This window comes from Convolutriloba macropyga, chromosome 10 (genome assembly GCF_964194025.1).
Source record: "Convolutriloba macropyga chromosome 10, txConMacr16.3, whole genome shotgun sequence".
Taxonomy (NCBI): Eukaryota; Metazoa; Xenacoelomorpha; order Acoela; family Convolutidae; genus Convolutriloba; species Convolutriloba macropyga.
In genome coordinates, this window is record NC_134477.1 from 42,597,179 (window position 1) to 42,623,548 (window position 26,370).

Below are 26,370 nucleotides of genomic sequence, written 5' to 3' on the forward strand. Positions count from 1 at the left end.
ATAAATGGCGTATTTCACAATAATAGTGGCCTCTAAAATCGCTTATTGATTTTTTAAAATTGCTTTTATAAAATCTAAATTAAGGTACGTTAATTGTAGGTCACCTGAAATAGCAGGGTTCTATCGTGTAATATACAATAGTAATTAGTACCTGACGTCATCTCAGCAGGCTATTATTGCAGTATTTTTTTGCTACGCCCAATCAAAAATTTGTTTTGCTTGACCTAATTATGCAGTTTTTTGACATCTCTCTAGGCTAGTTTCGTTCTTCGATAATTCTGATCAAACTGCTTTTAAACAACAGTTGTCCAGCAAAATTCAAATTGGTGGAGTCGGTGTAGAAAAAGAAATCGAATGGGATGAACTCATTAAGACTAAATGATAAACGCAAAGACCTGTATTTTAACTTTGTTCTAATTAGTTTTCTTAACTAGGTCTATTATTGGTTCGTTTTGATGCTTATCCCTATATCCTCTCTTTAAGAAACAGGTGTACATAACTACAAAATACAATCAGGAGAACCGGCTTTTTGACATTTTTATTTGACAAATTAATTATTTTGGGTTTGTTTCTATAACAATCTATGTGGATATCAATGGGGGGGGGGGGGGGGCTTTTTTCTATCAATCTGCTGGGTATGTCTAATATATTTTTTTAATTGCTCTTGAACGAAGTTCATAGACATTATTGTAAACGTGTGTCTTTTTTATGCAAAATTTTCTTTTGACAATTTTGACCTTTCGAGTGACTTTCACAATTTCAAGCAGCTGAACTCAGTTGCCGGCATTTCAATAGTAAAAGTCAACTGAAAAGTGCGCCGAAACTGTTTCCATTTTTTACTTTAATTCTTAATAGTGGTATATGTTAACCTCTAATGTGGTTATTTGAAGTCCACTATTGAACTTCTTAGTCCAATTTAGGCTCCCCTCCCTCCCTCCCCCTCCGACTGGAGCAGGCTGCAATTGATTAGAGCTCCCACTAGTCGTTCGAGAGCAATTCTTCCGGCGTTTAGTCGGTTATGTTTTTAAAAAATGCCAATGAATGGAATATGATTTTTAATTGCTCTCGAATAAGTTCGAAGTATTTGTCATTTGATTTGATACCACTGGTTGTCATGACCTCTACATTATTTTCTAAAAAATATTGGATTTTTGAGTTCTGCCCGTTTTTGTTGCTTTTTAATAGCCGCCGTTTGCCTCTCAACGGTTATTATTTAGGTGCTCTCCTTTTTTGATAGGCTTTACGTTTTGAGCACGTTTTTCGTTTTACATAAGTCACGATTTTCACATTTGGTTTCTGACTTACCTCACTCACTGTTTCAACTGAATGGATTTAAATTCTTTCACTCATTGAATTACGCAATGAAATGAATACGGTCAAAATCAAAAGAGCACAATAAAAAAAAGCGGGATAAACCGATTAAGCCCGGTCATTAAGTCATAGTGCACTTGGTTATCAAAGTTCGTTAGAGCGATTGCTAGCTGACATCAGTATAAAGCTTAATAGCTTTCGGTTTAGAAGCCCGACTTAAGTATGCTTTTGGAATCTAACTAAAACTGCACGCCAAATAGAACACTCTTTGAGACTGAAAAGAAAAACAGAAAAAAAAGCATTTGGTCAATTTGTCTCTGCTTTTTTCTTTTGTTTCAATCCCGATGTGCATCAAGCTCGTCAACGGCAGCTATTTTCCGGCAATCTGCTGGCTATATTTGTGAAGGTGTTGGTCTTTTTTATGCAAAATTAATGCTTGATCGTTTTTCCAATTTTGTTCTACAACTTTCTTTGACTTCTTCACAGTTTAGTTCTTCGTTTTTTAGGGATCGCAATTGATATCCTCTTTTTTTTGCTTACTTTAAAGTGAATTGAGTGGTTGATGATCAAAGCCTTTGTAGCTTAATGGTTAATATGTAAGACTGCTATCGTGGAGGTCGCGGGTTCGAACCTCTACGAGGTCGAGTTTTTGCACCAATAAAAAATTTCTTAGCTACACTAAATTAAATTGCCACCCGACTGTCGTTCGAGAGCAATTCATCCGACGTTAGTCAGTTTATGTTTGTTTTTTATCAAATCTCTGTTATAGCTGTGAAGCTGACGGCTGAGCTTAGCTATAATCCGGTTTTCTGTTTTTCTGCTTCGCTGTCTGGTGCTCAATTTTTGTAGAAGATTTTTCACACAACACATTAGAACAGCATTTTGTATATCTTTTCCAGCGGCTCTTCAACTGCTTTGCATCATTTTTAGCTGATTTGCGTGATAAATGTTATCATAAATTACTTACCGCACTCATTACCATTATTAAAGTGAATTAGTTTACTCTAAGTCCTGTTCAAGGTCAGTGGCGGACACCTATATAAGAAAGACCTAATAATAATATTGCGTCGCAACTAAAATGTAATAAGAAAAATTTTAATGCGATGTTTTAAGAAAAAGAATTTATTAGTTTATATAGAACGTGCCGCCGACTTCATGTAGTGAGATGTGTATCTGTTTCTTTCTATCCATATTGTGAGACCAGCGGGTCCATTTCGCAGCTATATCGGCAATCTGCCGGCTACTTTTCTTTCGTGTAATGGTCTTCTTTAACCTAGGTTTCCAGCTGTCAACTTGGCTTTCATTTGCTTCGTTCACCTTTTGACTTTACTACACCAGTTTTGACTTGGCAGTTGAATTTGTTCAGCATTTATAGGAGACGCTTTCCGACCATTAAATAAAATCTCATGGCATCAAATTTTTTGGCCGGTGGGTATGAGGTTGGTTCGGAATGTTGCAAAAGTTAAAAAAATTTTGAGTATTTTCAAATTTTCAGTTATTTTCTTCTGAGTGTCTTTTTAGCAGTTGGTTGATAATTAAAAAATTGTGTTAACGTGCATTTTTTGCCTGGAATTTTTCATCTTTTTCTTCGAACCGAAGTGGTTTAATTGGACTTTTTGTATCCAATTCTGGTTCCTACTCGGCATTTTGTATTCATGTTTACGTTTATAAATGTTTTTGATGATTTGACATTGTACCAGTAATTGGCCAAGTGGGATTAAGACAGATGCATATTTCTGATTGGTTTTTTGTTAAAGTCATTTAGTTCTTTCTTTGTTTTCTTGTTTAGAACTGCAGAACAATAACAAAAATGATTTTTAAAGAGTTCTGTGGATTTGAACAACTCACGCTGTTTTATATTCATGTTTCATTTTGACATTAATATGCCAAATGATTTTTAATGTCTATTTAATTCATATTGTGTATTAGATGTTGATGCAAATTTTTAGCAAAAGTGTCTCGTAGTTTTTATTTGTGCTGTATCGTAAGGTGTTTTTTCGTGCGGTTTTTTGGTCTATTTATCGTTTTGGTAAAAAGTTGTGCCGATTTATGGTTTTTAAACCTCATGCAAACTTATATAAAGTACAGGAGATTTTTGAAAATTTTACTTTGACTTATAAGTATGTTCTCTGTTTTAGACTAAAAATATATTGTTTTCCGATGTAGTCTTTGTATGTTTGATATTAAAATTTAAAGAAAGTTTGTCTTCTTTCTCTTCAAGTATTTGATGTTTTAAACCACTCTTGTTGTCAATCCTTAGTGCTGTATTTTTTGAATTGTGGTCTGAAGGTATTGGTTCAAAGATTTATATCATCTTAAAAATCATTTTAATAATAGTTTATATTTTTTTATTCAATTTTACGACGTTTAAATTATTTGATAATTTTTTTATTGGTCTTCGTAGTTTCATGGCGCTAGGTTTTCAGTGCGTATTTTGTTTACAGAACTCTGAGCGGCAATGGTTTTTATGCGCCCTAGTTTGTTTCAAGGTTTTCTACAGATTTTGTTTTTTAAAAATTAGAATTTTATATCCGTAAGTAATTTTTTTTTATTTGGCACTTTATTAATGCTATGCTAACATAATTATAACTGCGTTTTTTCACTTTTTGAGAGGTTTGTTTTTTCTTTTCCCCTCGTTTTAAGTATGTTATCATTGCTACTCATTCATATTTGAATTTTGATCAGTGGTTGTTTTTCCATTATTGTTTAATTTTTTTAACGAAAATTACGCCTTTGTTATCAGCTCTTAAGGAAAAAGCTATCTATATTTGCATCATGCTAGCCTATCATGCAACTATTTTGTCAATCTCTCACCTTTTTTTCTGGTAAAAGATAAGTCTTTGAACATAAGTATGCAGTAATTTGATATTTTTGATTGCTCCCAAACGAAGGTTTATATTAGTCGTGTTTGTTGTCTTTTTGAATGCGATTTTCACTTGACCGATTTTTCGTCTGACCCATTTGACTTTTCTTCCTCAGATACGGGATAAACAGCGCTTGGAGGGCATTAAGTTCTCTTAGAGCCTGACGCCTTGCTAGGCTCTAAGAATGCGATTCAGCAAACCGTTTTGAGGCTGCAATTTCATTGTGTGAAGGGCGGTTCTTAATCTTAAGTTTGACACCTTCCCCCTTTCCTCAGTCACCCCACCCCTTGCCCTCAGACCCCCACGCTTACCCCCCCCCCCCCCCACCCACACACACACACACTGGTAACTCTCACTAATGGTAGCATCCCTAAGCCCCAGATGGTTAATACTGAAAACAACAACCGCTCGGCAGTCGTGTGTGAGCAATTCGCGCAATCAATTTGTCGTTTCCCTGGGCATACTTTTCTCGTGGATTTGTAACACTTATCGCAAATTTAAAACATAACTGGATAGATCCAGAAGAGGCCGCCAAATTTTTGTAAAATTATGACATTTTTTACTTTTAGTGAAGGGGCAAGAAGTTCGCTTAGGGGATTATTTTTGGTTTTTGTTTATTGACCGTAATATAATTGAAAGTGAACAGATGAAACATATTTTGGGTCTTTTTCAGCTGAATTTTAGTAGTAAACGGTCGGCAATTAGTTCAGTTGCTTAGAATTGTGAATGAAAGAACAATTTAGTTCACGCAAATGTTGAAAAATCAAATACATGAATGGCACTCGAATAGTTGAAAATGGTCAATCCAATGATTTGCTTAAAAAGAAACAGTATTTTTTATTACTTGAACCGTCGTTCGAGGGGAGGGAGCAGTTAATTGGGTTTATGCTCTTTTTGTTTTTTATAATAACCTGCGACTAAAATCACGATAATTTTTTAGTTCAGATTCTTTCCTTTTCAATATAATTTTAGCTTGTTCGTTTTTAAAATCGTTTAGTCATTTTCGGTAAAATATATTTCCGATGAGTAGGATCAATTCATTTTTGTTTGGTGGTTAAATACATGGTTTCATTGAATTTTGTATAATAATCTGGGTACGCGTTTTTTTTTGGAATTTGTCAAACATTTTTGGCTATTTTTTCTCCCGTAAATTGGTCTTGTGGCCTTCATTTATGACTGAATTTCACAAGCCAACATCTTTAATGAAATGCTCATAAATAGTTTCTTAAATTGTTCTCAAGTAGCGTTTGTGCATCAGAGACAAGACAGTGGCATTGTCGATCTGATCGTTTTGAAGTTTTGTCATCATTATATTTTGCTATCATTTCGTCATGCTTCGAATGATCAAAGCAGCGCATTTAATCAATGCCTCTCATCGGAATTGATGAGCTTGAGTTCATTTGATGCACTTTTTGGCTGTTGCGATTAGTTACCTGCTGATTTGGGAAAATTGAAAAAAAAAATAGAATAGAAAAAGGTCAGTTTAGAGCGTAAATGTACGCTCAAGAGTTTAAATTACAAAGTTTTGAAACATAACAAAATCCAAAGATTGTCTTTTGAAAAGAATTGCTTCCTTCATGTCTTACCAAACCTCACTTCGAAAATGATCTCTTGGTTGCTGAAGTTGATCGAGGAAGCAGGCTCTAATTAATACTCATTGGACTCACAAAAACTAAACCCTGTATTTTTAGGGTTCTGATACCTCAGGAATGTAATTGCTTCGTTCTAACTTTGATATATTTGATTTTGGATTGTAATTCAAACCTGCAATTTTCGCACTATCTATTTTACCTTCATCGACGATCAATTTAAGCACATATTTAAGAAGTTTTTTTTGCAGAGTTTTTTCGGTAGCTTACCAAACGTATATTTTTAGTCCATAACTTTTTGGCTTTGATTTTTTCGCCCTCTACTTTCTCTTTTTCTGTGATCTAAATTGCTCTGATTTCATTTTTGCGATTCAAATAATTGCTATTTTGTGATAAGCTCTTTTAATATCCTGTGCCGCCCTCAAAAGCAGATAAGGGTTGAACCTTACCACATCTATGCGTATTCTAAGTGATATACGTGCAATGATAGTCGATCACATTCAATCAATAATCATTAATGCTTTCTAGAGGGTTTGTTTTTGGCATATCTTAACTTAGTTGCCATTACAATTGAGGACCGAGAGATGATCAACGTAGACTATGCTGGAAAGCTTTAAAGCGTTGAATTTTAATACTCCTTTGCATTCTACTTTTTCAAACAAATCACGCTTTTTGTTAATTTGTAGTTGCTGTTCTGTGCCTCCATATATCTTAGTCATATTTTCTTTGCATTTGCTTAACAACTGCCTGTGTTTCAAAACCCTGCTTGTATTATACCCCTAATGACATTTCAAAAATCTGTCGAACCATATGTTGAATTATTACGGTCGAATTGAGTTTTTCATCCTGATATTTAGGGACTAAGTAGGTGCCTATTTTTCTACATAATTTAATTGATTCAGAAAATTGTTTTGTGCTCATTTTTCTGAAATATCGTGTTGATCTGTGTGTCTTTGTGAAATTGATTTCAAAAGAACAGAAAATCTCCTTTACAGCTTTCGCATAGGCTATTCCCCAACCCCGTCACCCATTCCCATCCCAATGACCACCAGCGCTTTGTGTATAAAAGTGCAGTTTTAAATTGCACTGGAGGTATAAGGTGGGGGGTTTATTAAAAATCAGCCGTACTGAATTGTCCTTTCTTCGTATGTATTTCCACATTATTTTCAAAGATGCGCTGGATAAGTTCATAGCAGTTATTGTTAAGTGTTGGTCTCTTTTATGCAAATTTTTCGCTTGACCATTTTGCGCTTTTCTAGAACATTCTTTGACTTCTCAAGTGACTTTTTCACGCTTTCGCTCTTCATCTTTGAGTGATCTCTATTGCTCTCACTCCGAAGTAAAGCTGTTGCTAATATAAAGTCTCGTGCAGACTAGCGTGAACAAGAGCCTGGTAGCCGAGTGATCAGTGCATGTGGATAATGATCTGGAGGTCAATGGTTAGAATTCCGGTGGGGCAAATTTTTTCTCTACCTGCCTCGTTCGAGAGCAATTCTTCCAACTTAAGTCGGTTTATGTTAGAAAAATAGTGGATCGTTATTAAACCAATTTGCGTTTAGCAAACTTTTATTGTAAAGTAAACATACTATTTAAATAACAATTTGAATAGAAATGGTTGATGAATTTGAAGACAAATTTTAATAGTCCATAAACTTTTAGTAATACCCAGAAAGTTTTATTATCAGTGAATATGTCTTCAGTGCTGTCTTTTTGTATTCGAAAGTAGATGAACCCGAGAATTGACTTTTGAAGCAGAAACAAATGTTGAAGTGAGCTATATCTACACCACCCGTAAATTAGTACGCCATACTGTAATACAGGATTAATTTTGCTAAGGTGTTATCTTAGCATTTGTTTTCTTGGGCTCTAATGCTTAAGCTTCGATATAATTCAGCAATGCCTGGAAAGCTTTCCGATAAATTTCGTTATGTGGCTATGAAAGCAGAGCTTTGTATCAATAAAAATACCAAGATATTTGAAAAATGAACTTTTATTGACATTTTGTTAAATGCAAACATTGTACTGGGAATGGAAGCACTTTACCTAGAGTCATCTCAACTGTTTTGTCTAATTTCAGCGCTAAATTATTAGCATTTAGCCGTTGACTTATTTGACTTAGATCTTAGTTCTTTTCGATTTCATTTTGGAGGCATGCAAATGATGTTACGTTTGTATCATATTCAAACAGGTAGATTTCAGAGCTGTTACAATGATAAGGAAGGTCTTTCATTTATATCAGCAACGATAGGACCGATAGTTGAGCCATGTGGAACTCCTGACATAATGGGAAGCTATGTTGATGACAAGCTACAAAACTCCACTCGCTGTTTTCTATCACTTAGATATGGCTTGAACCAATTGTAACATGGTCCTCCGTAACATAATAACTTGCGTAACAGCCTTTCATTGCCTACCTAATCAAGTGCCGTTTTTTAATGAACAAAAAAGCTACTAATTCTCGTTAATAGTTTGATTAGCTGTGAACCCGTAGGCTGAGCGGAGCTATATTGCGGTGCTCTTGGTTTTTTTGTTTCGTCGTCTGACGCTCTTTTTCGTTTTGCATTTGTTCACACAGCAAAGCTGAAAAGGTCAAATTTTCTGAATGACTTCTTCCTCTCGCTAACTGCTTTTGCGCGCTTGACGTCATTTCTCACTCTCTCTCTCTCTCTCTCTCTCTCTCTCTCTCTCTCTCTCTAGCAAAAGTTTTTTTGCGCGATTAGATTTTGATCACAAGTGACTTACCTCACTCAAAAAAATGACTTTTGCACTTTAAAACTCAAGTTAAATTTGAATTTGTTTAAGGTCAAAGGAACTCATATGTGCAGTAAAGGTCCCTAATAAGAGGCTTCTGTGGGATGAATTTTAACAAGCTTTATTAATTTATCGCTGAATAATGTTTTTTACCTAGCCTGTTGAGTGGCGTCGATTTTTTTTCAATTTAGGTCTGTCTCTTTTTCTATCTCTGTTATACGGCAAGCAGGTCTATTCTTTCGCAGCTATTCCGGCAATCTGCCGGCTATGTTGCTATGTTCTAAATTCATTGGTAATATATTTTTGGTAGTTATATTTTCGGTAACTAGATTTTTTTTGCGTTCATGATTATTTTCAGTATATTTGACAAGCATTGCCGCATATTGTTGGACAATGGCCATGAAGTAGACTGTCTAGGCGGCTAGATACAAAAGTTTTGCTGACCTTATATTCTCTTTTTATATCCTGAATATATGTTTGCTGTTTAGATCTAATAAGTGATTACAGAAATTATTTCTAAGAGTAAGGTCTGTCATGTACGATCAGATAAGTTATTAAACGATTGACTCAATAACCCATTCATGACGCCGTATTTCATAACAGCAACAAATGACGCAGATTCAGCTGTTGAATTAAAAAAAGAAGTCGAAAAAATTGCCCTTGACTTATTGTCGGGTAATCTATTATCATAGCTAATTATTAACGAGGTAGTCGAATTAAAAGATATAGGGACAAGGCCAGAAATACAATTCAAATAGTGTGCCTTGAATAAACAAAACAATAGATCGAGAAATGGCTAGGAAGGGATTTGAAAAACCATTTAACAAATTGCAAATCAAAGATCGAGAATAGTGAAACAAAGTCAATTTGCCGCACGTGAAGAACAAAAAATCACTGAGGAAAGCGAATTTTTGTTCAATCACCGTTTATTTTAATTTGATTGGAAAAAAAATAATTGAAAACAAATCAGAATGCGAAACCGTGTAGTTTTATCGCTCTTCTTTTTTGGTGTGACCAAAATGATTGACCAATTTCACTTCAAAAATGATCAAAATCTGTGAACAGATCTCAGAAAAGACAGCGCGCCAATAATATTAAATTCTTTAATTCGTAAAAGTTATTTGACAGACTCAGGAATTGACTCGGATTAATCCTAACAGGCCACATCCACTCATTTTAAGTACCTTTTACATGCTATTCAATTCGAAAAGTTGACGATTAAACAAGGATGTTAAAACAATTTTTGAAGATTCTCGAGAAGTTGCGACTCGGGAACGTTTTTTTTCTAAACAAACTTTCCTGAAAATTTGTTTACTTGACACGAATATCAAAATATTCAAATTGGAGTGAATCGAGAAATATCTAAAAACAACTTGTGTATAAGTTTATGCTCTCACGTGTGTAATATCTAAATATAATTTAATGCTATCTGGTTACTCTAAATTTTCAAGTGAGACTCTCAAGTTGCACTTGAGATTGTGTCTGTTGAGGCGTTCCGTAAAAAGTCCTGACCCCGTCTTTTCTTCCGTGTTGGTATTTAAAAAGTACGTTTTAACAGATGCACTGGTCTATAGTATCCATTGATGTACTAATGTTGCGCAGAAGTTATTTTATGGAGTGAGTTATTTCATGAATATGTTCAAAAAATTGCTACATGATTGTCTTAAAAACCCATTCACAAACGCAGCAAAAAACGACATCACGCACGCGTATTAGCTGCTGTGTCGTAGAAGAAACCCGAAAAGTTGCCCTTGTTGAACAATGAACTAAAATACTAGTATTTTTCATTGACTGAACCCAAAGCTAGACATAGAAATGACCAGGAATGGATTTGAATTCCATAATATGGCGAAAAACATTAAAAACAAAGCAAAACGAGAAGAGAAAGGCAACCAGAAAAGTCGTGTTTATAATTACCTACAAAATTCTCTACAATTTGTGATGTCCCAGCAGTATCACAAGTTTTTGTAATAGCATTTGTCATTGAAAAAGGCAATACGTTTTGGAAGAAACACGCAAATTGTTTCATGATGCGTATTTCTCTTTAAGAACTCCCACTTAAGTTTCAAGTGTTTAGGTAAAGAAAACAATTCGAATTATTTTACATTTAACATTAAACTATCGTGAAAACACAAAAGAAATTGGCAAAATAATTAAAAGATAGTCCAAAACAAGCCTAAAACTGACCTAGTTTAAAGGGCGTCATAACAGCAAGCTGAAAGTTGCAAAAACCAAATGAAAAGAAGACGATGAAAACTGTCTAAAAGCAAAATAAGAAATGTATCTCACAATTTTACTAAGAATCTATTAAATGCTTAAAGTTGTTAAAAATGCTCAAAAACTCCTAGTTAATTATTAACCCGCGTGGCAAATGACATTCTGGCCAAAAATATGAATGAAAAGTAAAATAAATAATTTTCCTTAAAAGCGAGAGGTTTACTAGGAATTTTCAAACCTACTGTTATCGGACTCTCACAGAATTGTGCACTAAACAGAAATCACTGTTCTGGTTTACGCTCTCTTCTGTGAAAAGATTTTTCTTAATATTGCTTTCTGCTTTTGAGTTTTTTCGGAAGATTTACCTAAAAATCTGTTTTCACGTCTCATGCGATATTGACTTTTCTATTGTTTCACTGGCATTCCACCGAATAAAAAAATCACAAGGTCGACATAACACCTCTTTGAGTCGCAAACAACACGATGAGATGATCGCGATCGCTGCCTGGCTACTAAACAAATTTGCTCCAAAGTGGCTTGGGTTGTATTGCGGTGCGGTCTTCCATTTTTTTCGACTTTTTAATGTCAATTAAAAATCAGATTAGAGTAATTATTTTGGTCAAACTGCAGGAGCAACAGAAGCGCAAACGCGAGTTTGTTTAAGATATCAAACTGCTTTTAATGTGGTGTCGAATATTTTTTTTTGGGGGGGGGGTGGATGATTTTTCTCCCGTGTGTCAATTTGACTTCTGAATTTTTTTCCTTGATTGCTAAAAAGGTGTAATAGATGTGTTTTAGTTGTACCGAGTTACAATTGTATGACTCCCTCAATGGGTAGCTATTTGTTGCAATAAAATCCTAGCGATTTCTTGAATTTTGCCCGTATTTTTTGTTAATTGCTCTCGAACGAAGTTAAAAGCAATTTTTGGAACTGTGTAACTGTGTGTATTTTTATTCAACAAGTTTGCTCGATGCTTTTCAGCCTTTGTTCTAGAATATTCTTAGACTTCTTGAGTGAATTTTTCACAATTTAATTCTTCATTTTTAATTGATCTAAGTTGCTCTCGTTCTGAAATAAAGCTCGTTGGTTGAAGGGATTGTGGTCGAACGAAAATCAAAGCCTTTGTAGTTGAGTGGTTAAGAAGGCAGGCAGACAATCTGGAGTTCTTTGAGAAAATCAGCGGGGAAGTTTTTTTGCACCCATAAAACATATCTAAGCTACTCACCCTCCAAATTAAATTGCCATTGTCTGTCGTTCGAGAGCAACTCATCCTTCGACAGTCGGTTTATGTTTGTTTTTGTTTTCTTATCACAGTCTCATTCATGACCATGACAGGTCTCCTCGGTTGCTAGTGAGGCATCAGTGAATCAAAGTAATGGTTTTAAGTTCTCAATGTTTTGAGTTTTGCCCGTATTTATTGTTCTTGATTCTTATTTGCAGCCTTTGTTTTATTCGTTTAAATTACCTATTGAATTTCTGGTGACATGTCTGGTAAATTTTTGCGTTTTCACTGTTTTTATCACCTTTTTAGCTTGTCGCTTCATCTCAGTATTAACTTAGTTTAACTTAAACTATCACGGGTTGTTGTTGCTGAAAAAATGTTCATTTTGTTAATTCTATACTTTGGATTGTTAAAAAGGACCTGTCCTGCTGTTTTTTTACAATTCAAAGCAGCTGAATAGTAAATGGGGCGCTGTCTTTTTTCAAATATCTGTTCACGCATTCTCGTGGTTTTCGGAGTCAAATTGAAGTGATGATTTTGATCATGCCGAAACAGGAAGTGGAGAAAAAAAACAAGTGGTTTTTCGGCGTCAAATTTGCTCTAATTTTAAACGGTGTTTGAACAAAAATTCGCTTTCTCGCGAGTTGTTTTTCTTCACATGCAGCAATTTGACTTTGATTCTTATTGTTTTTTGCAATTCAAAGAATTTCTATTGTATTGGGACGCTGTCTTTTTATACTATTCGACGAAGTTCAATCGACAATTCGACAAAGTTCATACGATTCGACACAAGTCAAATTGGAGAACTGATTTTAGTCACGCCGAAACATGAAGTGGAGCGAAAAAGCTATTATTTGTGCGGCGTGAATTTTTCAAACCAATTGCAAAGTAGGGTGAGAAAACTGTGTTCGAACAAAAATTTGCTTTCTAGATTGTGGTTTTTTGTTCGCATGTGGAAACTTGACTTTGATTCTTGCTAATGTTTAATTAGCTAATGGGATCCACAGAAACTGTCGAGGAGACGTGTACTCATGGTGCGAAGTATGGTTCTTAAAGTGTCCCCTCAATCCCCCGGTGCAGCCCCCTCCGGATGCGCTCCTCTCACGCCCTTTCAATTGAGCTTAATCTAGCCTCACTAAACCGTAGCTAGCTACTGACGAAACCAACCTCTCACCCGTCGTTTAAGAGGAATTCGCCCGACGTTAGTCGGTTATCCCAATTTTTTGATTGGATCTTTTAAGTGTTTTTCCCAATCCATTATCAGTCTGCATGTTGTTGCTATTGTCTGTATTTTCGATGTCGGCATGATTTTTTTTTACCTGTCAATGAAATTTCCACGTGTGACATCTCAATTGTTGCTTAATCTGATATTGTTCTCTTTCTGAGCTCAAGCAGCTGAAGTTATTTCTGCGAGATTTGTTTGCTTCAATTTCTTATGAGCGTTAATGCAACAGCGCTGAAATCTTGACTCGGTGATGCTAGTTTTTAGCAATCGCCGACAACCTCTCTCCGCCCCTGTCAATCATTACATTAAATCGTCTGACTGTAGTGTTAGTTTTGGTTTTTGCGCTCCTGATTTCGTTACTTTCTACTAGAAATGGGTAGTAACAGGGGAGTAAGTTTTGCGAGAGATTATCGAATCGACTTTTTTGTGATGAATTTCTATAATTTTTATGATAGATTTCTATTTATAGTTTGTTAATATGCTTTAAAAAAGGATTCAGCTTGGTGTTTTATCATTTTACCAATTATCCTTCATTTGAATTCTATAACTCTGCAGAGTTATGCTACCACTTCATGCTAAAAAAGCTCGTCTGAAATTTTGTTTACAACAGGTGGAAGATTCTCAGCTGGTCGGTTAGTGATTTTTACCCAATCTGTTCAACAGCAGAAGCAGTTCAACATTCTACCCACTGTGGATAAGAAGACGCCGTCCAGCTTAGCAGACTACTACAACTCAAGCACATCGGCACTCAAGTTCACCCAAATATCGGTCATTTGTCAAGAGGTCAGTTTTAACACTAGACTGGAATTGTTTCATTGATCTTGAACGAAGTTGATGGCAACTATTGTAAACGTGTTGGTTTTTTTGCGCTAATTTTTCGCTTGACCATTTTCCGCTTTTCTTCTAAAACAATTTTTGACTTCTCAAGTGACTTTTTCACGCTTTCGTGCTTCATTTTTGAGTGATATCTATTGCTCTCACTACGAAGTAAAGCTTATTGCTAAAATAAAATCGATTGCAGCATAGCAAAAAGAAGGACCAGATAGCCGAGTGGGCAGTGCTTCTGTTGAGGGAGCGGGAAGTGCGTGGTTCGAATCCCATCGCGGGAAACTTTTTTGCACCCATAAAGAAAAATTTATCTAGGCTACAGCCGCGGAATAAAATTGCCTCGCCTGTCGTTGAAGAGCAATTCTTAGTCGGTTTATGTTTCTCTTCACCCGATGGAATATGGGTCATCTATGATAATTAACTATAATTCAAGGAACTCATGCTATGTATATAATTATTTCTGCAAAGCTATGAGCCTGGGAAAGCTATACTGTTGTGCTCTTCTTTTTTTCGACTCGAAGAGGAGTATTGATCTTCAAGGATTTTTGTTACCGCAAGTACTATGTGTTGAGTACTTCGACCTAAACAAGCGAAATTGGTTTAAAAAAATCGCCGCCTCAACTAATCAATTGCTCTCAAACGAAGTTTGTAGCAATTATAGTTTTCCTGTGGTCTTTTTTAGTGCAATTTTCTGCCTGCTCGAGTTTTCTTCTGACCCTTTCGATATTTAAGTCTTTCCCGATTTTGTTGCTTTTCGTGTGGTCTTGTTGCTTAGTCTCAAAAATAACAGTTCTTTATGGCATTCCACTGTAGCGTTATTGTCCTCCATTTATTGGCGTCAAATTTTAGCTATCGCTTTCATTGACTTGGATACCTTTTGTTCTTGAAAGGTTTTTGTGAATTTTTGATTCTTGCCTTCATTTGTTGATCTTTTGGTCAATTTTTGTTCTAACAGAAATGTTAGTCGTTGTTATTATGCATTCTAAAAATGTTTATGCTGTGATTGAGGATTTTTATTATGTAGTTTTCTGGTTTTCTTAACTTTGACGCAATTTCAAAAAAAGATTTTTTTTCAATATTCTGTTTTCGCTTCTTTTTGCTTTGTCTGCTATTGAAATCCACATTGTTTTTGTATTTTGTAGTATTGACACCACGTGCCCTAGGACGCGTCGTTTCAATATTTATATAAAGTGTATTTCTTATTAATAGCCGCCGTCAGCCTCTCAATGGCTATTGTTTTGGCGCTCTCCTTTTTAAATTCGCTTTACCTTTCTCGTTTTTCGTTTTACATAAGTCACGTCACGATTTTCGCGTTCGACTTCTGACTTACTTCACTTACTTCATCAACTGAATGGATTTTTAATTCTTTCACGCATTCAATTACGCGATGTGGTGAATGCTGTCAAAGTCAAAAGAGCAAATTAAAAAGAGACGGGATAAACCGATAAAGGCCGGTCAATAAGTCATTAAGATTTAGGTTATCAAAGTTCCTTTGTGTTTGCTAGCTGACATTGGTATTAAGCTTATTAGTTTTCAGTTTTGAAGCTGAATTAAGTATACTTTAGAGAATTAGAACTTTTACAGAACTCCAAATTAGAACTTTTTGACACTAAAAACAGGGAAAAAACATCGGTCAATTTATTTTTTTTTTTTGTTTTCGGTTTAAATCCCGATGTGCATCAAGCGCGTCAACGGCGGTTATTTTGGGGCAATCTGCCAGCTGTGTTTGTGTTTAAACTCTAGTTTTGTGAATCCGATTTTTCCTAATTGCTCTGAATATTTTCTGTTGTTTTGTGGACCATATAAGATGATGTACATTTATTGTCATAGTTTGATGTTGCCGGTAAATTGTAGATTGTCAGGTCAATGTTAAATCAATTCTTTGGATTCTAATTTAAGACTTGTCCTGCTATTTTGCTATTTTTTGTTAATATTTATGTTACTGTCATATGCTTGAAAGTTATCAAAATCATGAAGAATTCTTTTTTACTTGTTACTTTTTTTACATTGTGTTCGTAGCCTCCACATTCTTATTTTTGACGCGCTTTTTGGTTATTCAACTATTTCTTATAGTTTCCGGCATTATTTATACCTTTATACTTTGTGGCTTTATAATTTTTATAATCTTCTCCTTTGATTTTTTTATTTTTGATTTTTAACAGCCGCCTCAGTCTCTCATCCGGCTATTAGAGCACTCCTATTTTTTACTTCGTTTTGCTAATTTATTTTTGCTTTACCTTAGTTCACAAGTTTTTCAATAGTTTGCTTGAAATTGTTTTGACTTCTCTGGGCTAAATTCACTCTTCTCTCATTCTGCTAAAATTGTTTCTAGACAGCAGTTTGAGCATAGTCATGATCAAAAACGAAATCAGAAATAAAAACGAGATAAACCCGTGAAGCCCAATTTTAGATGCACGTTACTCAAACTTCGTTCTTAGTTACCATCTCTGATGCTTATTGGTATTGATACTAGCGCCTGTGTCGTCTCGGTGCGAAACAGGAGTATGTTCAGCTCCAAAACGACATCGAAATAGTTCGCACTTTAAAGTTATTTGTGTGCAAAAATCATTTTAGTTTTTTCTCTTTTTCAATCCCAATCTTGATTATAGGAATCAACGGCGGCTTTTTTCCGGCAATCTTCTGGTTATGTTTATTTACTCTAATACTTATACTCTATTATTTTAATAATGAAATGTTGCTCAATTTAGTTGCGCTTTAATCCATGTTTTTGATGGCTTGATATTTTCTTTGGAGAGACTGTCGCTCCCAGAATTTTACAGGTTATTTGTTTTGTCTGATGTTCTGCTTTCACTGTTTTTCACGTCGCCAGCTGCAATTAAGTGGATTTGTTTATACTTTCATGACGCTCTTTCACTGTTCTTTTACCTCTTTAGGTGCGAGACTTTTTCCCCCAAGTTCAATTAAGGATATTCTAAAACCTTTCGAGTATTTATTATTAATAAATAAGCTTTGCGAAAAAAAGCACTATGCTTTTTTTTCGGGGGAATGAAACGATCCAATTTTCGTAATGTATATTGTCTTGTCCATCAACAACTCCGGCGGAATTCTGTATCTGTTGCTGTAAATGTTTTAACAGCCAGAACCTCTTTTTCGCTGTTGTTCTGGTAATATGTTGGCTGTGTTTGAAATTGCTAATACCACGTCGTGAATGGAGTCATATTATACTATTTGCTCAAAACGTAGCTGACTGGAGTTTAAGTATAAATTTTTGTAGGGGCATCATTACGTACTGTGTTGTTTTTTTATTAACTTTTTGAAGAACGATTTCCATAGGTTCCTCAACTATTCGCAGTCGATCCAATACTAGCTCGGGACTACAAAGTGTTTTCCGATTGTCTTACGAGAACAGAAATCTGTGAACACAACCGAGACCTATGCACCAAAGTGAACAAACCCGACCTTGCGAACATGTGGGATGTGCTAGCGAGTGTCTGCAATTTGATGCATCAATTTGAGACAGGTGCCGAGGATGCCTTTTTGATGTCAACTTTCTCCCTAGGAAGACCTTTGGTGGAGTATTACATCGACCACTATTTGAGAGCTTGTGATATCCAAACTGTTGCTATGATAGTGAGTGTTCTGTTCGAAGAGCAAGCTAGTGACAAATATCAGCAGTATAATAATCGGATTGTGGCTGATCAGACAATCGACACGAATCTAAATGCAGACAGTCGCAAAGTGTCTGTTGCTAACAGGGATTTGACATCCGGGAAAAGTTATGAAGAGTTAGATTTTACCAACCAAGAGTGTCCAAGCACTGCACATTCTGAGTTGCAGTTTGAGACTTCTTTTCCCAGTAATTTGTCATCCTCTCCTGCTTTGGGAAAGAAATTGTCTGGTGGAAAAAATGTGGCTGGCAGGCATAAAGTGTCTGTGTGTAGTGTAGATGTACCTGAACAGTTTAGAAGGGATGATTTGAACATGGGCGACAGCTTTGATCTCTCACAGTTAGTTGCTTTTATTCTACATCTATTGTAGTCAAATGTAAATTTGGTGTACTTCAGGTTACAGCTATTGGATGGAATGGATTGAAATGAAGCCTGTGCGCTTAGGAACACAGTTAATAAAAACAGTAATTATCGAGTGTTGAAAAACGGTAGTCTAATGTACAAAGTTTATAATCGTTAGTGATATGTTTCCGATCAATGAATCAAGTGGTCGTAAACTTGGTTAACATCAAGCGAGAGTCGTCATAACGAGCATATGATTGATCTCGCTGTTTTTATTCCACCTATTGAGTTACAGAAATGGTCAGAGGTAGATATTACAGAACTAATAATATCAACATTTTTTAGTTTCTACTTTAACAACTTTTAAGATTTTTTTAAATGTTCATTTTTTAACATATTTTAAAAATTATCTGTAGTTAATAAAACATCACCGGCATCTTATGTAAACATTGTACAGAATATATTTTCAATTTGAAGTTAGGATATGTCAAGATTTCGTTGCGCGAATTTTCAGAAGAGCTTTTTGGATTCATGCAACTATGTTGTCAATTGTTTATTGATTTCAGACAATGTGAGTCACCTGATGACAAAAGATTCCACGACTATCATTTGAAACGAATTGAGAGGCACAAAATACCACTTCATGTTAAACCATTGCAGCAAAAACCAATTGAGTTTGAAATAGGCGAAATGTCCCCATCAAGTCACCAGGACCAAAAGTCATTTGATGGGTTTCAACTGGAGGAAAATTTTAATTCAACCGAACTTGATGATGTAATGCCGGAGTTTCTGGACGCTTATTGCCTGGACCCGAAGGAACAATTCAGATATGACGTGTTCAAAAACATGTACGCGGATATTTTGTACAGATGGGAATTCTTCATACAACGAAGCGAGATTGTCAAAACTATCCGATCGCATTCTAAAACAATAAACTGTGGATCCGTGTTCTCATCTTCACGCCAGCGAACCGGCGACAATAAAGAACCCAGCTTAGTTGATTATTCGGATCTGTTCAAAGTGAGGTTTCAAGTTAAAGAACCTATGTCTTTAACGGTGGAGCCAAGAAGCCCAATTTCGAAGAAAGCATTCTATCAATCGCCATCATTTACTGACACTTCTCAAAGTAGTCAGATGTTAGAAAACTTTAAAAAGTCAACGGCTGCCGCGAGGAACAGAGGGTCGGAACCAAACGTTGGAATAAATAAGATCTTAATGAATCAAAACAACACAATGAGGCAAAATTGGAGTGCTCAGTCAAAGCAGACTTCAAATGTTGAAAGAGATAAAGAACCGTCAAAGTTGGGAAAATTAAGTCGTGTGGAGAAAGATACGACGAGGGGAAAGATAGCCGAGTTTTATTGCGTCATTTGTCGACAAGCTGTAAGATCTTTGTAGTTTTTTCAGTTATTACCCCCCCCCCTCTCTAATAGCTTTCTCTTGCTAAAAATTAGAGTGCAACTTCACTCGTTGATTTTTAATGAATTATGTTGGGATGGGGGATGCTTAGGACAATTTTGATTGTTTATTATCAAAGGAAAATTAAATTTGATTCGTTTTGTTTCATTGCTTGTTTTATTGCTATAAAAGGTTTTGAGAAGTCGACTACTTCCGTCAGGTTTTGAAAATATTTGTGTTTTTGTTATGCCGGCTTTTTCCTCGAAATCGATCAAAAGTCAACTTGTCCTTGACATTGATGAAAAAATGATTTCTAAGTGACCTTGCCGTTAGTTGTTTGTCAGTTTTGTCTACACTGTTTTGTTGAACAATTCATTAAAGTGTGGCTGACTTCACCATGCTCTTCTAATAGTTCTTTATATGCCGAATATCCATTCTTTTCACTGGCAGAAAAGTTTAGCAATTGTTTTATCCTGCTCTTTTACGAAATGTTTTCCTGAATCGTTTTCCGTCTGGCCAATTGAACTTTTTATCGTAAGAGACGGATAAACTGGCAGATCCTGGAGGCATTGAGTCGGGCTTCTCCAGTTTTTGTAATTCACGGTTCACCTAACTGCTGGTCAGACAAAAATTTATGGTCTAATAGAAATTTTGGACCCCTCTCAACTTTTCTTGTGCAAACAACATCAATACAAACACAGTGAGGTTGAAATATTGAGACTTTTCATCAGCCAGAATGTCATACGACTCCAACAAGAACGCGAATACAGGCAAAATTTCATTAAATTTTACTAGAGAACACTGTCTAAGCCGTTACAAGCATAATCTATTCACTGAAAAACATTAGATAAGTTAATTGAGACTTTAATGTGATATGTGATGTGTCATTAATGCATTAATGAGATAAGATAACAAAAAAGAACCTTAAAAATAGGCAAATGTCAAAAAAAATTTAAGCCAAAAAGCATTACTTTAAACAGAAAAATGCAAGGAAGAGTAAATTTTAATTCACTGGAAAAATGATGTCTTTTTGTCAAGACTCAGCTATAAGTTGGCAGAATTAAGATAAAAAGTGGCAAAGCTTAGAAAAAATTAATTGATTTTTGTAACAAACAATTTTTCATAGCAACGATAAGCTTTCATCTAAAATTACTAGATAGATTGACTTGTATGTCCATAGGAAGCCAATTGGACCTTTCATTGGTGAGACTAAGTCATAAGACTTTAAAATAACAACTAATACAGGTTCTACCATGACCATTCGACCATTAATACCATGAGCTTTTGAATGAAACCATAATGTATATTAATTTCAAAGAAAAAGGCGATTTTAAAAAAGAGCTCCCTAATACAGTCCCAATAATTTTTGTATATTAAAATTTGACGTTGAAACTAGGTTTGCTGTTGCTGCTAGTTCTTAAAAACACGTTGTTGATCCAAACGTTAGAGAAATAGATTTTTTGACAAATTAAACAATATGATAAATAATTGATGATTTTTGCCTAATTTTGGGTGAAATTGGCTAAAAACCGGCAAAATTTTGTTTTCAGAACTCTCGCATAGAAAACGAACATAAAATTAGCCCTTTTTGAGAAGATTGTGTCAACAATTTTTAAGTTTGTTTTTCCTGCAATTATAAACAAGATGGGCTGCTTATTTGGTGTCATAAATGATGAAAATAGCTAATTTTTTAAGGATTGCAAAACTATTTTAGCCCAGTCCAGAGCCACTATCTGCCCTTAAAGGAAACATGAATAAATTTATTGATAAAAATTTCTAGTCAAAGGGACATATTTTGGAGAAATACTGAAAATGTAAACAAAAAAGACAGCGGAAATCGGTCAATTGTTTAGAAAACATTAAACCTCGATAACTCCGTAGAAAAAAATCGAAATTGAAAAGAATGTTTTGAGTTCTATTTTCTAGACTGGACGAGCTTTCTAATGATACCGTTTTCAACTCTACGATGAATATATCGATGGAACAAAATTGGCGGATCTTTTCATTTTGTGCCCCCCCTCCCCCGGTACGTTATGCGCCCCCAGTTACAGAGCACGTGCCATTACATAGTAATTCATTATGTAAAAATATTGCACGTGCATCTGGGGGGTGCAAATAATAAGCTGGGGGGGGGGCACAAACTGAAAAGATCTCGACGCGTGATTTTTTGTCTCAGGCGTGAAACTTTGATCGAAAGACTGAAATAGCATACCTCATTGAGCTTTTAATAATAAAGAAACCTGTCTTGGGCAACAATTTAGGGCAAAATTTTCTCGGAGAGACAGTTGCATCAAAATTTTAGATGATAATTTTCCAAAGGATTGGTTTACGCTCAATAAACTCTGCAGGCCGTTTTGTATAGTTGTGATTTCTTCAGTCACCTTTTTAATTGCTCTCGTAGAAAAGCAATTATTCTAAACGTGTGTCTTTTTTATGCAAAATTTTTGCTTGACCGTTTTGACTTTTACGGCCTTAACTTTTTGCGTTTCGCGTGATCTAAAATTTTCTCTCAATCACAATTTCAAGCAGCTGAAATCAATTGTCGGCAATTTAATTCTAAAAGTCAAATGAAAATTGCGCCGAGAATTGTTAAGAACAAGGTCATTTGTGAACTGTCATAATTGATTAATAGTTATACATTTATCTTTGAGAATTGTTTCAAAAATTATCAAGATTTAATATCGAACTTAAAGAAAATCAACAAAAGTGTTTCATATATTGCTTGTACCGGAGGATAAATTGAGATGACGTAGACTAGAAAATATAGGTTTACTGTAAGTTTTTTGCAGTTAGTCATTAAAAAACCATTAAAACGAGCTGTTGCAGTCAGCCGTGTCTATTCAGTTGGCTGTTGATCAGCTCACAATTTTACTTTCCATAGATCTTGGATCATTTTTGTGACTTTAAGGCTATTCGTTTTTAATTGCTCTCGAACGAAGTTTAGCAATTATATAATTCCTGTGGTCTTTTTTATGCTATTTTTTGCTTGACCGGTTTTTCGTCTGACCCATTTGACTTTTCGTCCTCAAAAACGGGATAAACAGGTAGTGTCCAGCGGGCATTAAAAGCTCGTAGAGCCTTTCAGCTCTGTTTCAGCTCAAAATGTTTTGGAGACATATCTATGGTGTGAAGGGCGGTTCTTAGAAGCTAAAGACCCCCCACTATTGACCCCCCTCCACGCTACCCCCCCCCCCCCCCCCCCCCCGTCTAACTACCGACGAACAACCGCTCGCTAAAAACACGCAAATTTAAACAAATTGCACAATTTTTTCAAGCTTTTCAAAACTTTCTGATATTTTTTGAGTTTTATCAGCCCTAGGTGTCAAGGAAGCTCCTCTAGGGTCTAATAATAGGTTACTGCATAGTTTCTAGTGATATTGGAATGGTTCCAACATTTTGACATTACGAATTTTAGCAGTTTTTTGACAAAACGAGCGTTTTTTTTAAAAAAAAATAGACATCTAGTTCTCCTTGTTCAGGTCTTTCCGGACCCAGGGGCCAGAAAACCTCCTTGGGGGTTTGATAATAAGTTACTGACACTTTTTTTTGGCCATGGAATAGTTTTCAACTTTTTGTCACAAGTTTTTGTAATTTTTTTTTATTAAACTTGCATTTTCAAATTTTTGTCGTCCTATTTAAGTTTTTCAGCCTTAAGAGTCAAGGATCCTTCTCCAGTGTGTGACAAAAGGTTAATGTATTGTTTCTAGTTGTAATGCAATGTCTTTCAAGATTTTATAACATCACGATTTTTAGCATTTTTTTAAACAAATTTTGCTTTTTTTTTTAATTTTTTTTACATTTTTAGTCATTATTCGGGTTTGTTTAGCAGGTGTCAGAAAGCCTCCGTTAAGATTTGATGATAAAATCATGGACAAATTTTTTGCCCATTGATTAATTTTCAATTTTTTAATATCACAATTTTTAGCAGTTTTTTTTTGTAATTTTTCAAGCAAAATTTTTTTCTGGCACCAGGGGCCCTGGGACCTCCTCCATGGTTTGATTAGCTGCTGCATAGTTTCTAGAGTTATTGGAATGGTAATCAATTTTTTTATGACTCCAGTTCTAGTAATTTGTGGATAAAATTTGATTTTAAAAAAATTTCTTGAAAATTTTTTCTTCTGTTCCAAGTTTTTTGATCTCTATGAACTAGCTAAACTATTTCAGGCTTGAAACAGGGATACTGGATAGTTTCTAGATACAATGAAATGGTTTTGAAGAAAATAATTTTATGAATTTTTGCAGAATTTTGTTATAATTTGCAATTGTTTTGAAATTGCAATTTTTTAGTTTTTTTGTCCTTTTCTGAGTTACGATCATTACTGGCCTACGAAACTTTTTAAGTTTTGCAGATGGGTTACTTGTCAGAACTCCAGAGACAAAAAATGTTTGAACTTTTTCATTGCGAAATCTGGAACATTTTGCCTTTCAAGTTTTCTACTTTTTTTACTAACAAGGCTAGTAAACTAGAAATTGCACGGCCGAATCCCATCATGGTAAATATCCCTGGCTCTCTCTATCTGTCGGATAGGGTTTATTTCCTTCTCTTTTGTGTTTTACTTCTCTCTCTCTCTCTCTTTGTTGATCCCTCACTTCATTTAATGTTGTGTGGCGTAATGTCATCTATTATCCTCATCAACGCTGAGTTATAGTAGAAATGTTTTTATCATAAATGACTTAAATAGCACTTTTTAGGAAATCATTGGTTATTGATCTCAGAAGCAGTTTGTAACAACTATATTAATCCTGTTTGTTTCTTTTTCAAAATTTTCCGCTTTGACTTTTCTTCCTCAGAAACGGGGTAAAAAGGTAGCGCCCAGTGGGCATTAAGTTCTTTTAGAGCCTTTCAACCCACTAGTCTCCAAGTATGCAATTCACAGAACCTGTATTGGAGACTTACTTATGGTGTGAAGAGCGGTTCTTAGAAATTGATCCCACACCACCACCCACCGCCGCCACATCATTCACCCAATCCAATTTTGCACCCCCGCTGCGCTCACCTTACGCCACTTCAATTAAGCTAAAGCCGGACTCGCTAAACCGTGGCTACCTACTGACCTAGCCAACCGCTCGCTAGTCGTTTGAGAGCAATTCGCCCGACGTTATATCGGTTATCTTTAAAATGAGAGGTTTGTTTGGTTTCATTTGAATGTCGAGTTTTTGTGTAACAGTCTATAATTCGTGAATGTACTCCGGATCTGCTGCTTTTTTAATGTCATTTTCTCTAATTTTTTAATGTTTTTTTCTTTTTTAATGATAACAATTTGAATCAATTCTGATAACTATTTTTCTGTCTGGTTTTTTAATAATATTGAAAATTTTGTTCGTGAACCTGTTTTTGACAATGTTTTTTGAACTAAAGATATTTGTTTCTGTATAAAGAATAGTTATTTGTTGTCCCGACGCCAAATAACTGGAAATCCTCATGCTCCAAACTTTGTCTTTTTAATAGTGATTTGGGTTTTCAAAGATGATAGTTAATCAATGATAGTTTTCTCGGTTAAACGAGTCTAAATTGAAGTTGATTTTTAAAAATATTGACGACTTTTAAATACACACGGTGTGTTTGCTATTCTTTTCCTTGGTTTCGCTTCACCATGAATTTATCCTTGCCTATTGTAAAAGTGCTAGTGAAACTTTTATGATCAATATTCGTTATATACTTTTAAAATAAGTTTGGCCAAATAAGAGCTCTAAGGTTTGGTAACTTTATAATCAAAATCTTTTATGATTAAAAATTTTTTGAGGAAATCACTGGCTAACTCAAGTTGTACCAAATTGAAGCACCATGTGTCTCGTTTTTCAAAAGCTTTACATTCTTGGAGAAAATTTCTGAGCTATTTTTGGCCGCATATCGCGCCATTTTGGCCAAATTTGCCGTAAATTAGACTTTTTTCTATTGATTGACTGCTTCGACGATTTTCTATACCAAGCACTACATTAGCTTATTAAAATTATCTATCTTTTAAACCTTTTGAGCCAATTTTATAAGTTTGTGTGGTTTTAACCCATTGTCCCTGTTCGTTTTGCATTTTTTGGCATGCTGAGAATTGTGAAAAACAAGCTCATTTGTGAACAGTCATAATTGATTAATAGTTATGCATTTATCTTTGAGAAGCGTTTCAAGATTATCAAGATTTAATATTAAACTTGAAGAAAATCAACAAAAGTGTTTCATATATTGCTTGTACCGGAGGCAAAATTGAGATGACGTAGACTAGAAAATATAGGTTTACTGTAAGTTTTTTGCAGTTAGTCAGTAAAAAAACCATTAAATCCCTAGCGGGCATTAAGTGCTTCTAGAGCCTTTCAGTTCTGTTTCAGCTCAAAATGTTTTGGAGGCATACTTATGGTGTGAAGGGCGGTTCTTAGAAGCTAAAGACCCCCCACTTTTGACCCCCCTCTGCGCTGCCCCCCCCCCCCCCCCGACGAACAACCGCTCGCAAACGCAAATTTAAACAAATTGCACAATTTTTCAAGCTTTTCGAAACTTTCTGATTTTTTTTAGTTTCATCAGCCCTAGGTGTCAAGGAAGCTCCTCTAGGGTTTAATAATAGGTTACTGCATAGTTTCTAGTGATATTGGAATGGTTCCAACATTTTAACATTACGAATTTTAGCATTTTTTTGACAAAACGTGCAATTTTTAAAAATTTTGACATCTACTTCTCTTCAGGTCTTTCTTGACCCAGGGCCAGAGAACCTCCTTGGGGGTTTGATAATAAGTTACTGACAATTTTTTTTGGCCATGGAATAGTTTTCAACTTTTTAATATCACAAGTTTTTGTAATTTTTTTTATCAAACTTGCCTTTCCAAATTTTTGTCGTCCTATTTAAGTTTTTCAGCTTTAAGAGTCAAGGATCCTTCTCTAGTGTGTGACAAAAGGTTAATGTATTGTTTCTAGTTGTAATGCAATGTCTTTCAAGATTTTATAACATCACGATTTTTAGCATTTTTTTAAACAAATTTTGCATTTCTTTTCAATTTTTTTCTCAT

General features: G+C 35.1%; 1 protein-coding gene across 2 annotated transcripts in view; it reads left to right on the forward strand.

Annotated features, from left to right (window-relative positions):
- The window catches only part of LOC142348141 (uncharacterized), an 87,985-nt gene that overhangs the window by 51,043 nt on the left and 10,572 nt on the right, over positions 1-26,370 (forward strand). For both annotated transcript variants that reach the window (XM_075399346.1, XM_075399347.1), the window contains 3 exons: positions 13,791-13,963; positions 17,303-17,976; positions 18,546-19,362. In XM_075399346.1, the coding sequence (XP_075255461.1) occupies positions 13,791-13,963; positions 17,303-17,976; positions 18,546-19,362 (1,664 nt within the window). The remainder of the gene's footprint in view (positions 1-13,790; positions 13,964-17,302; positions 17,977-18,545; positions 19,363-26,370) is intronic.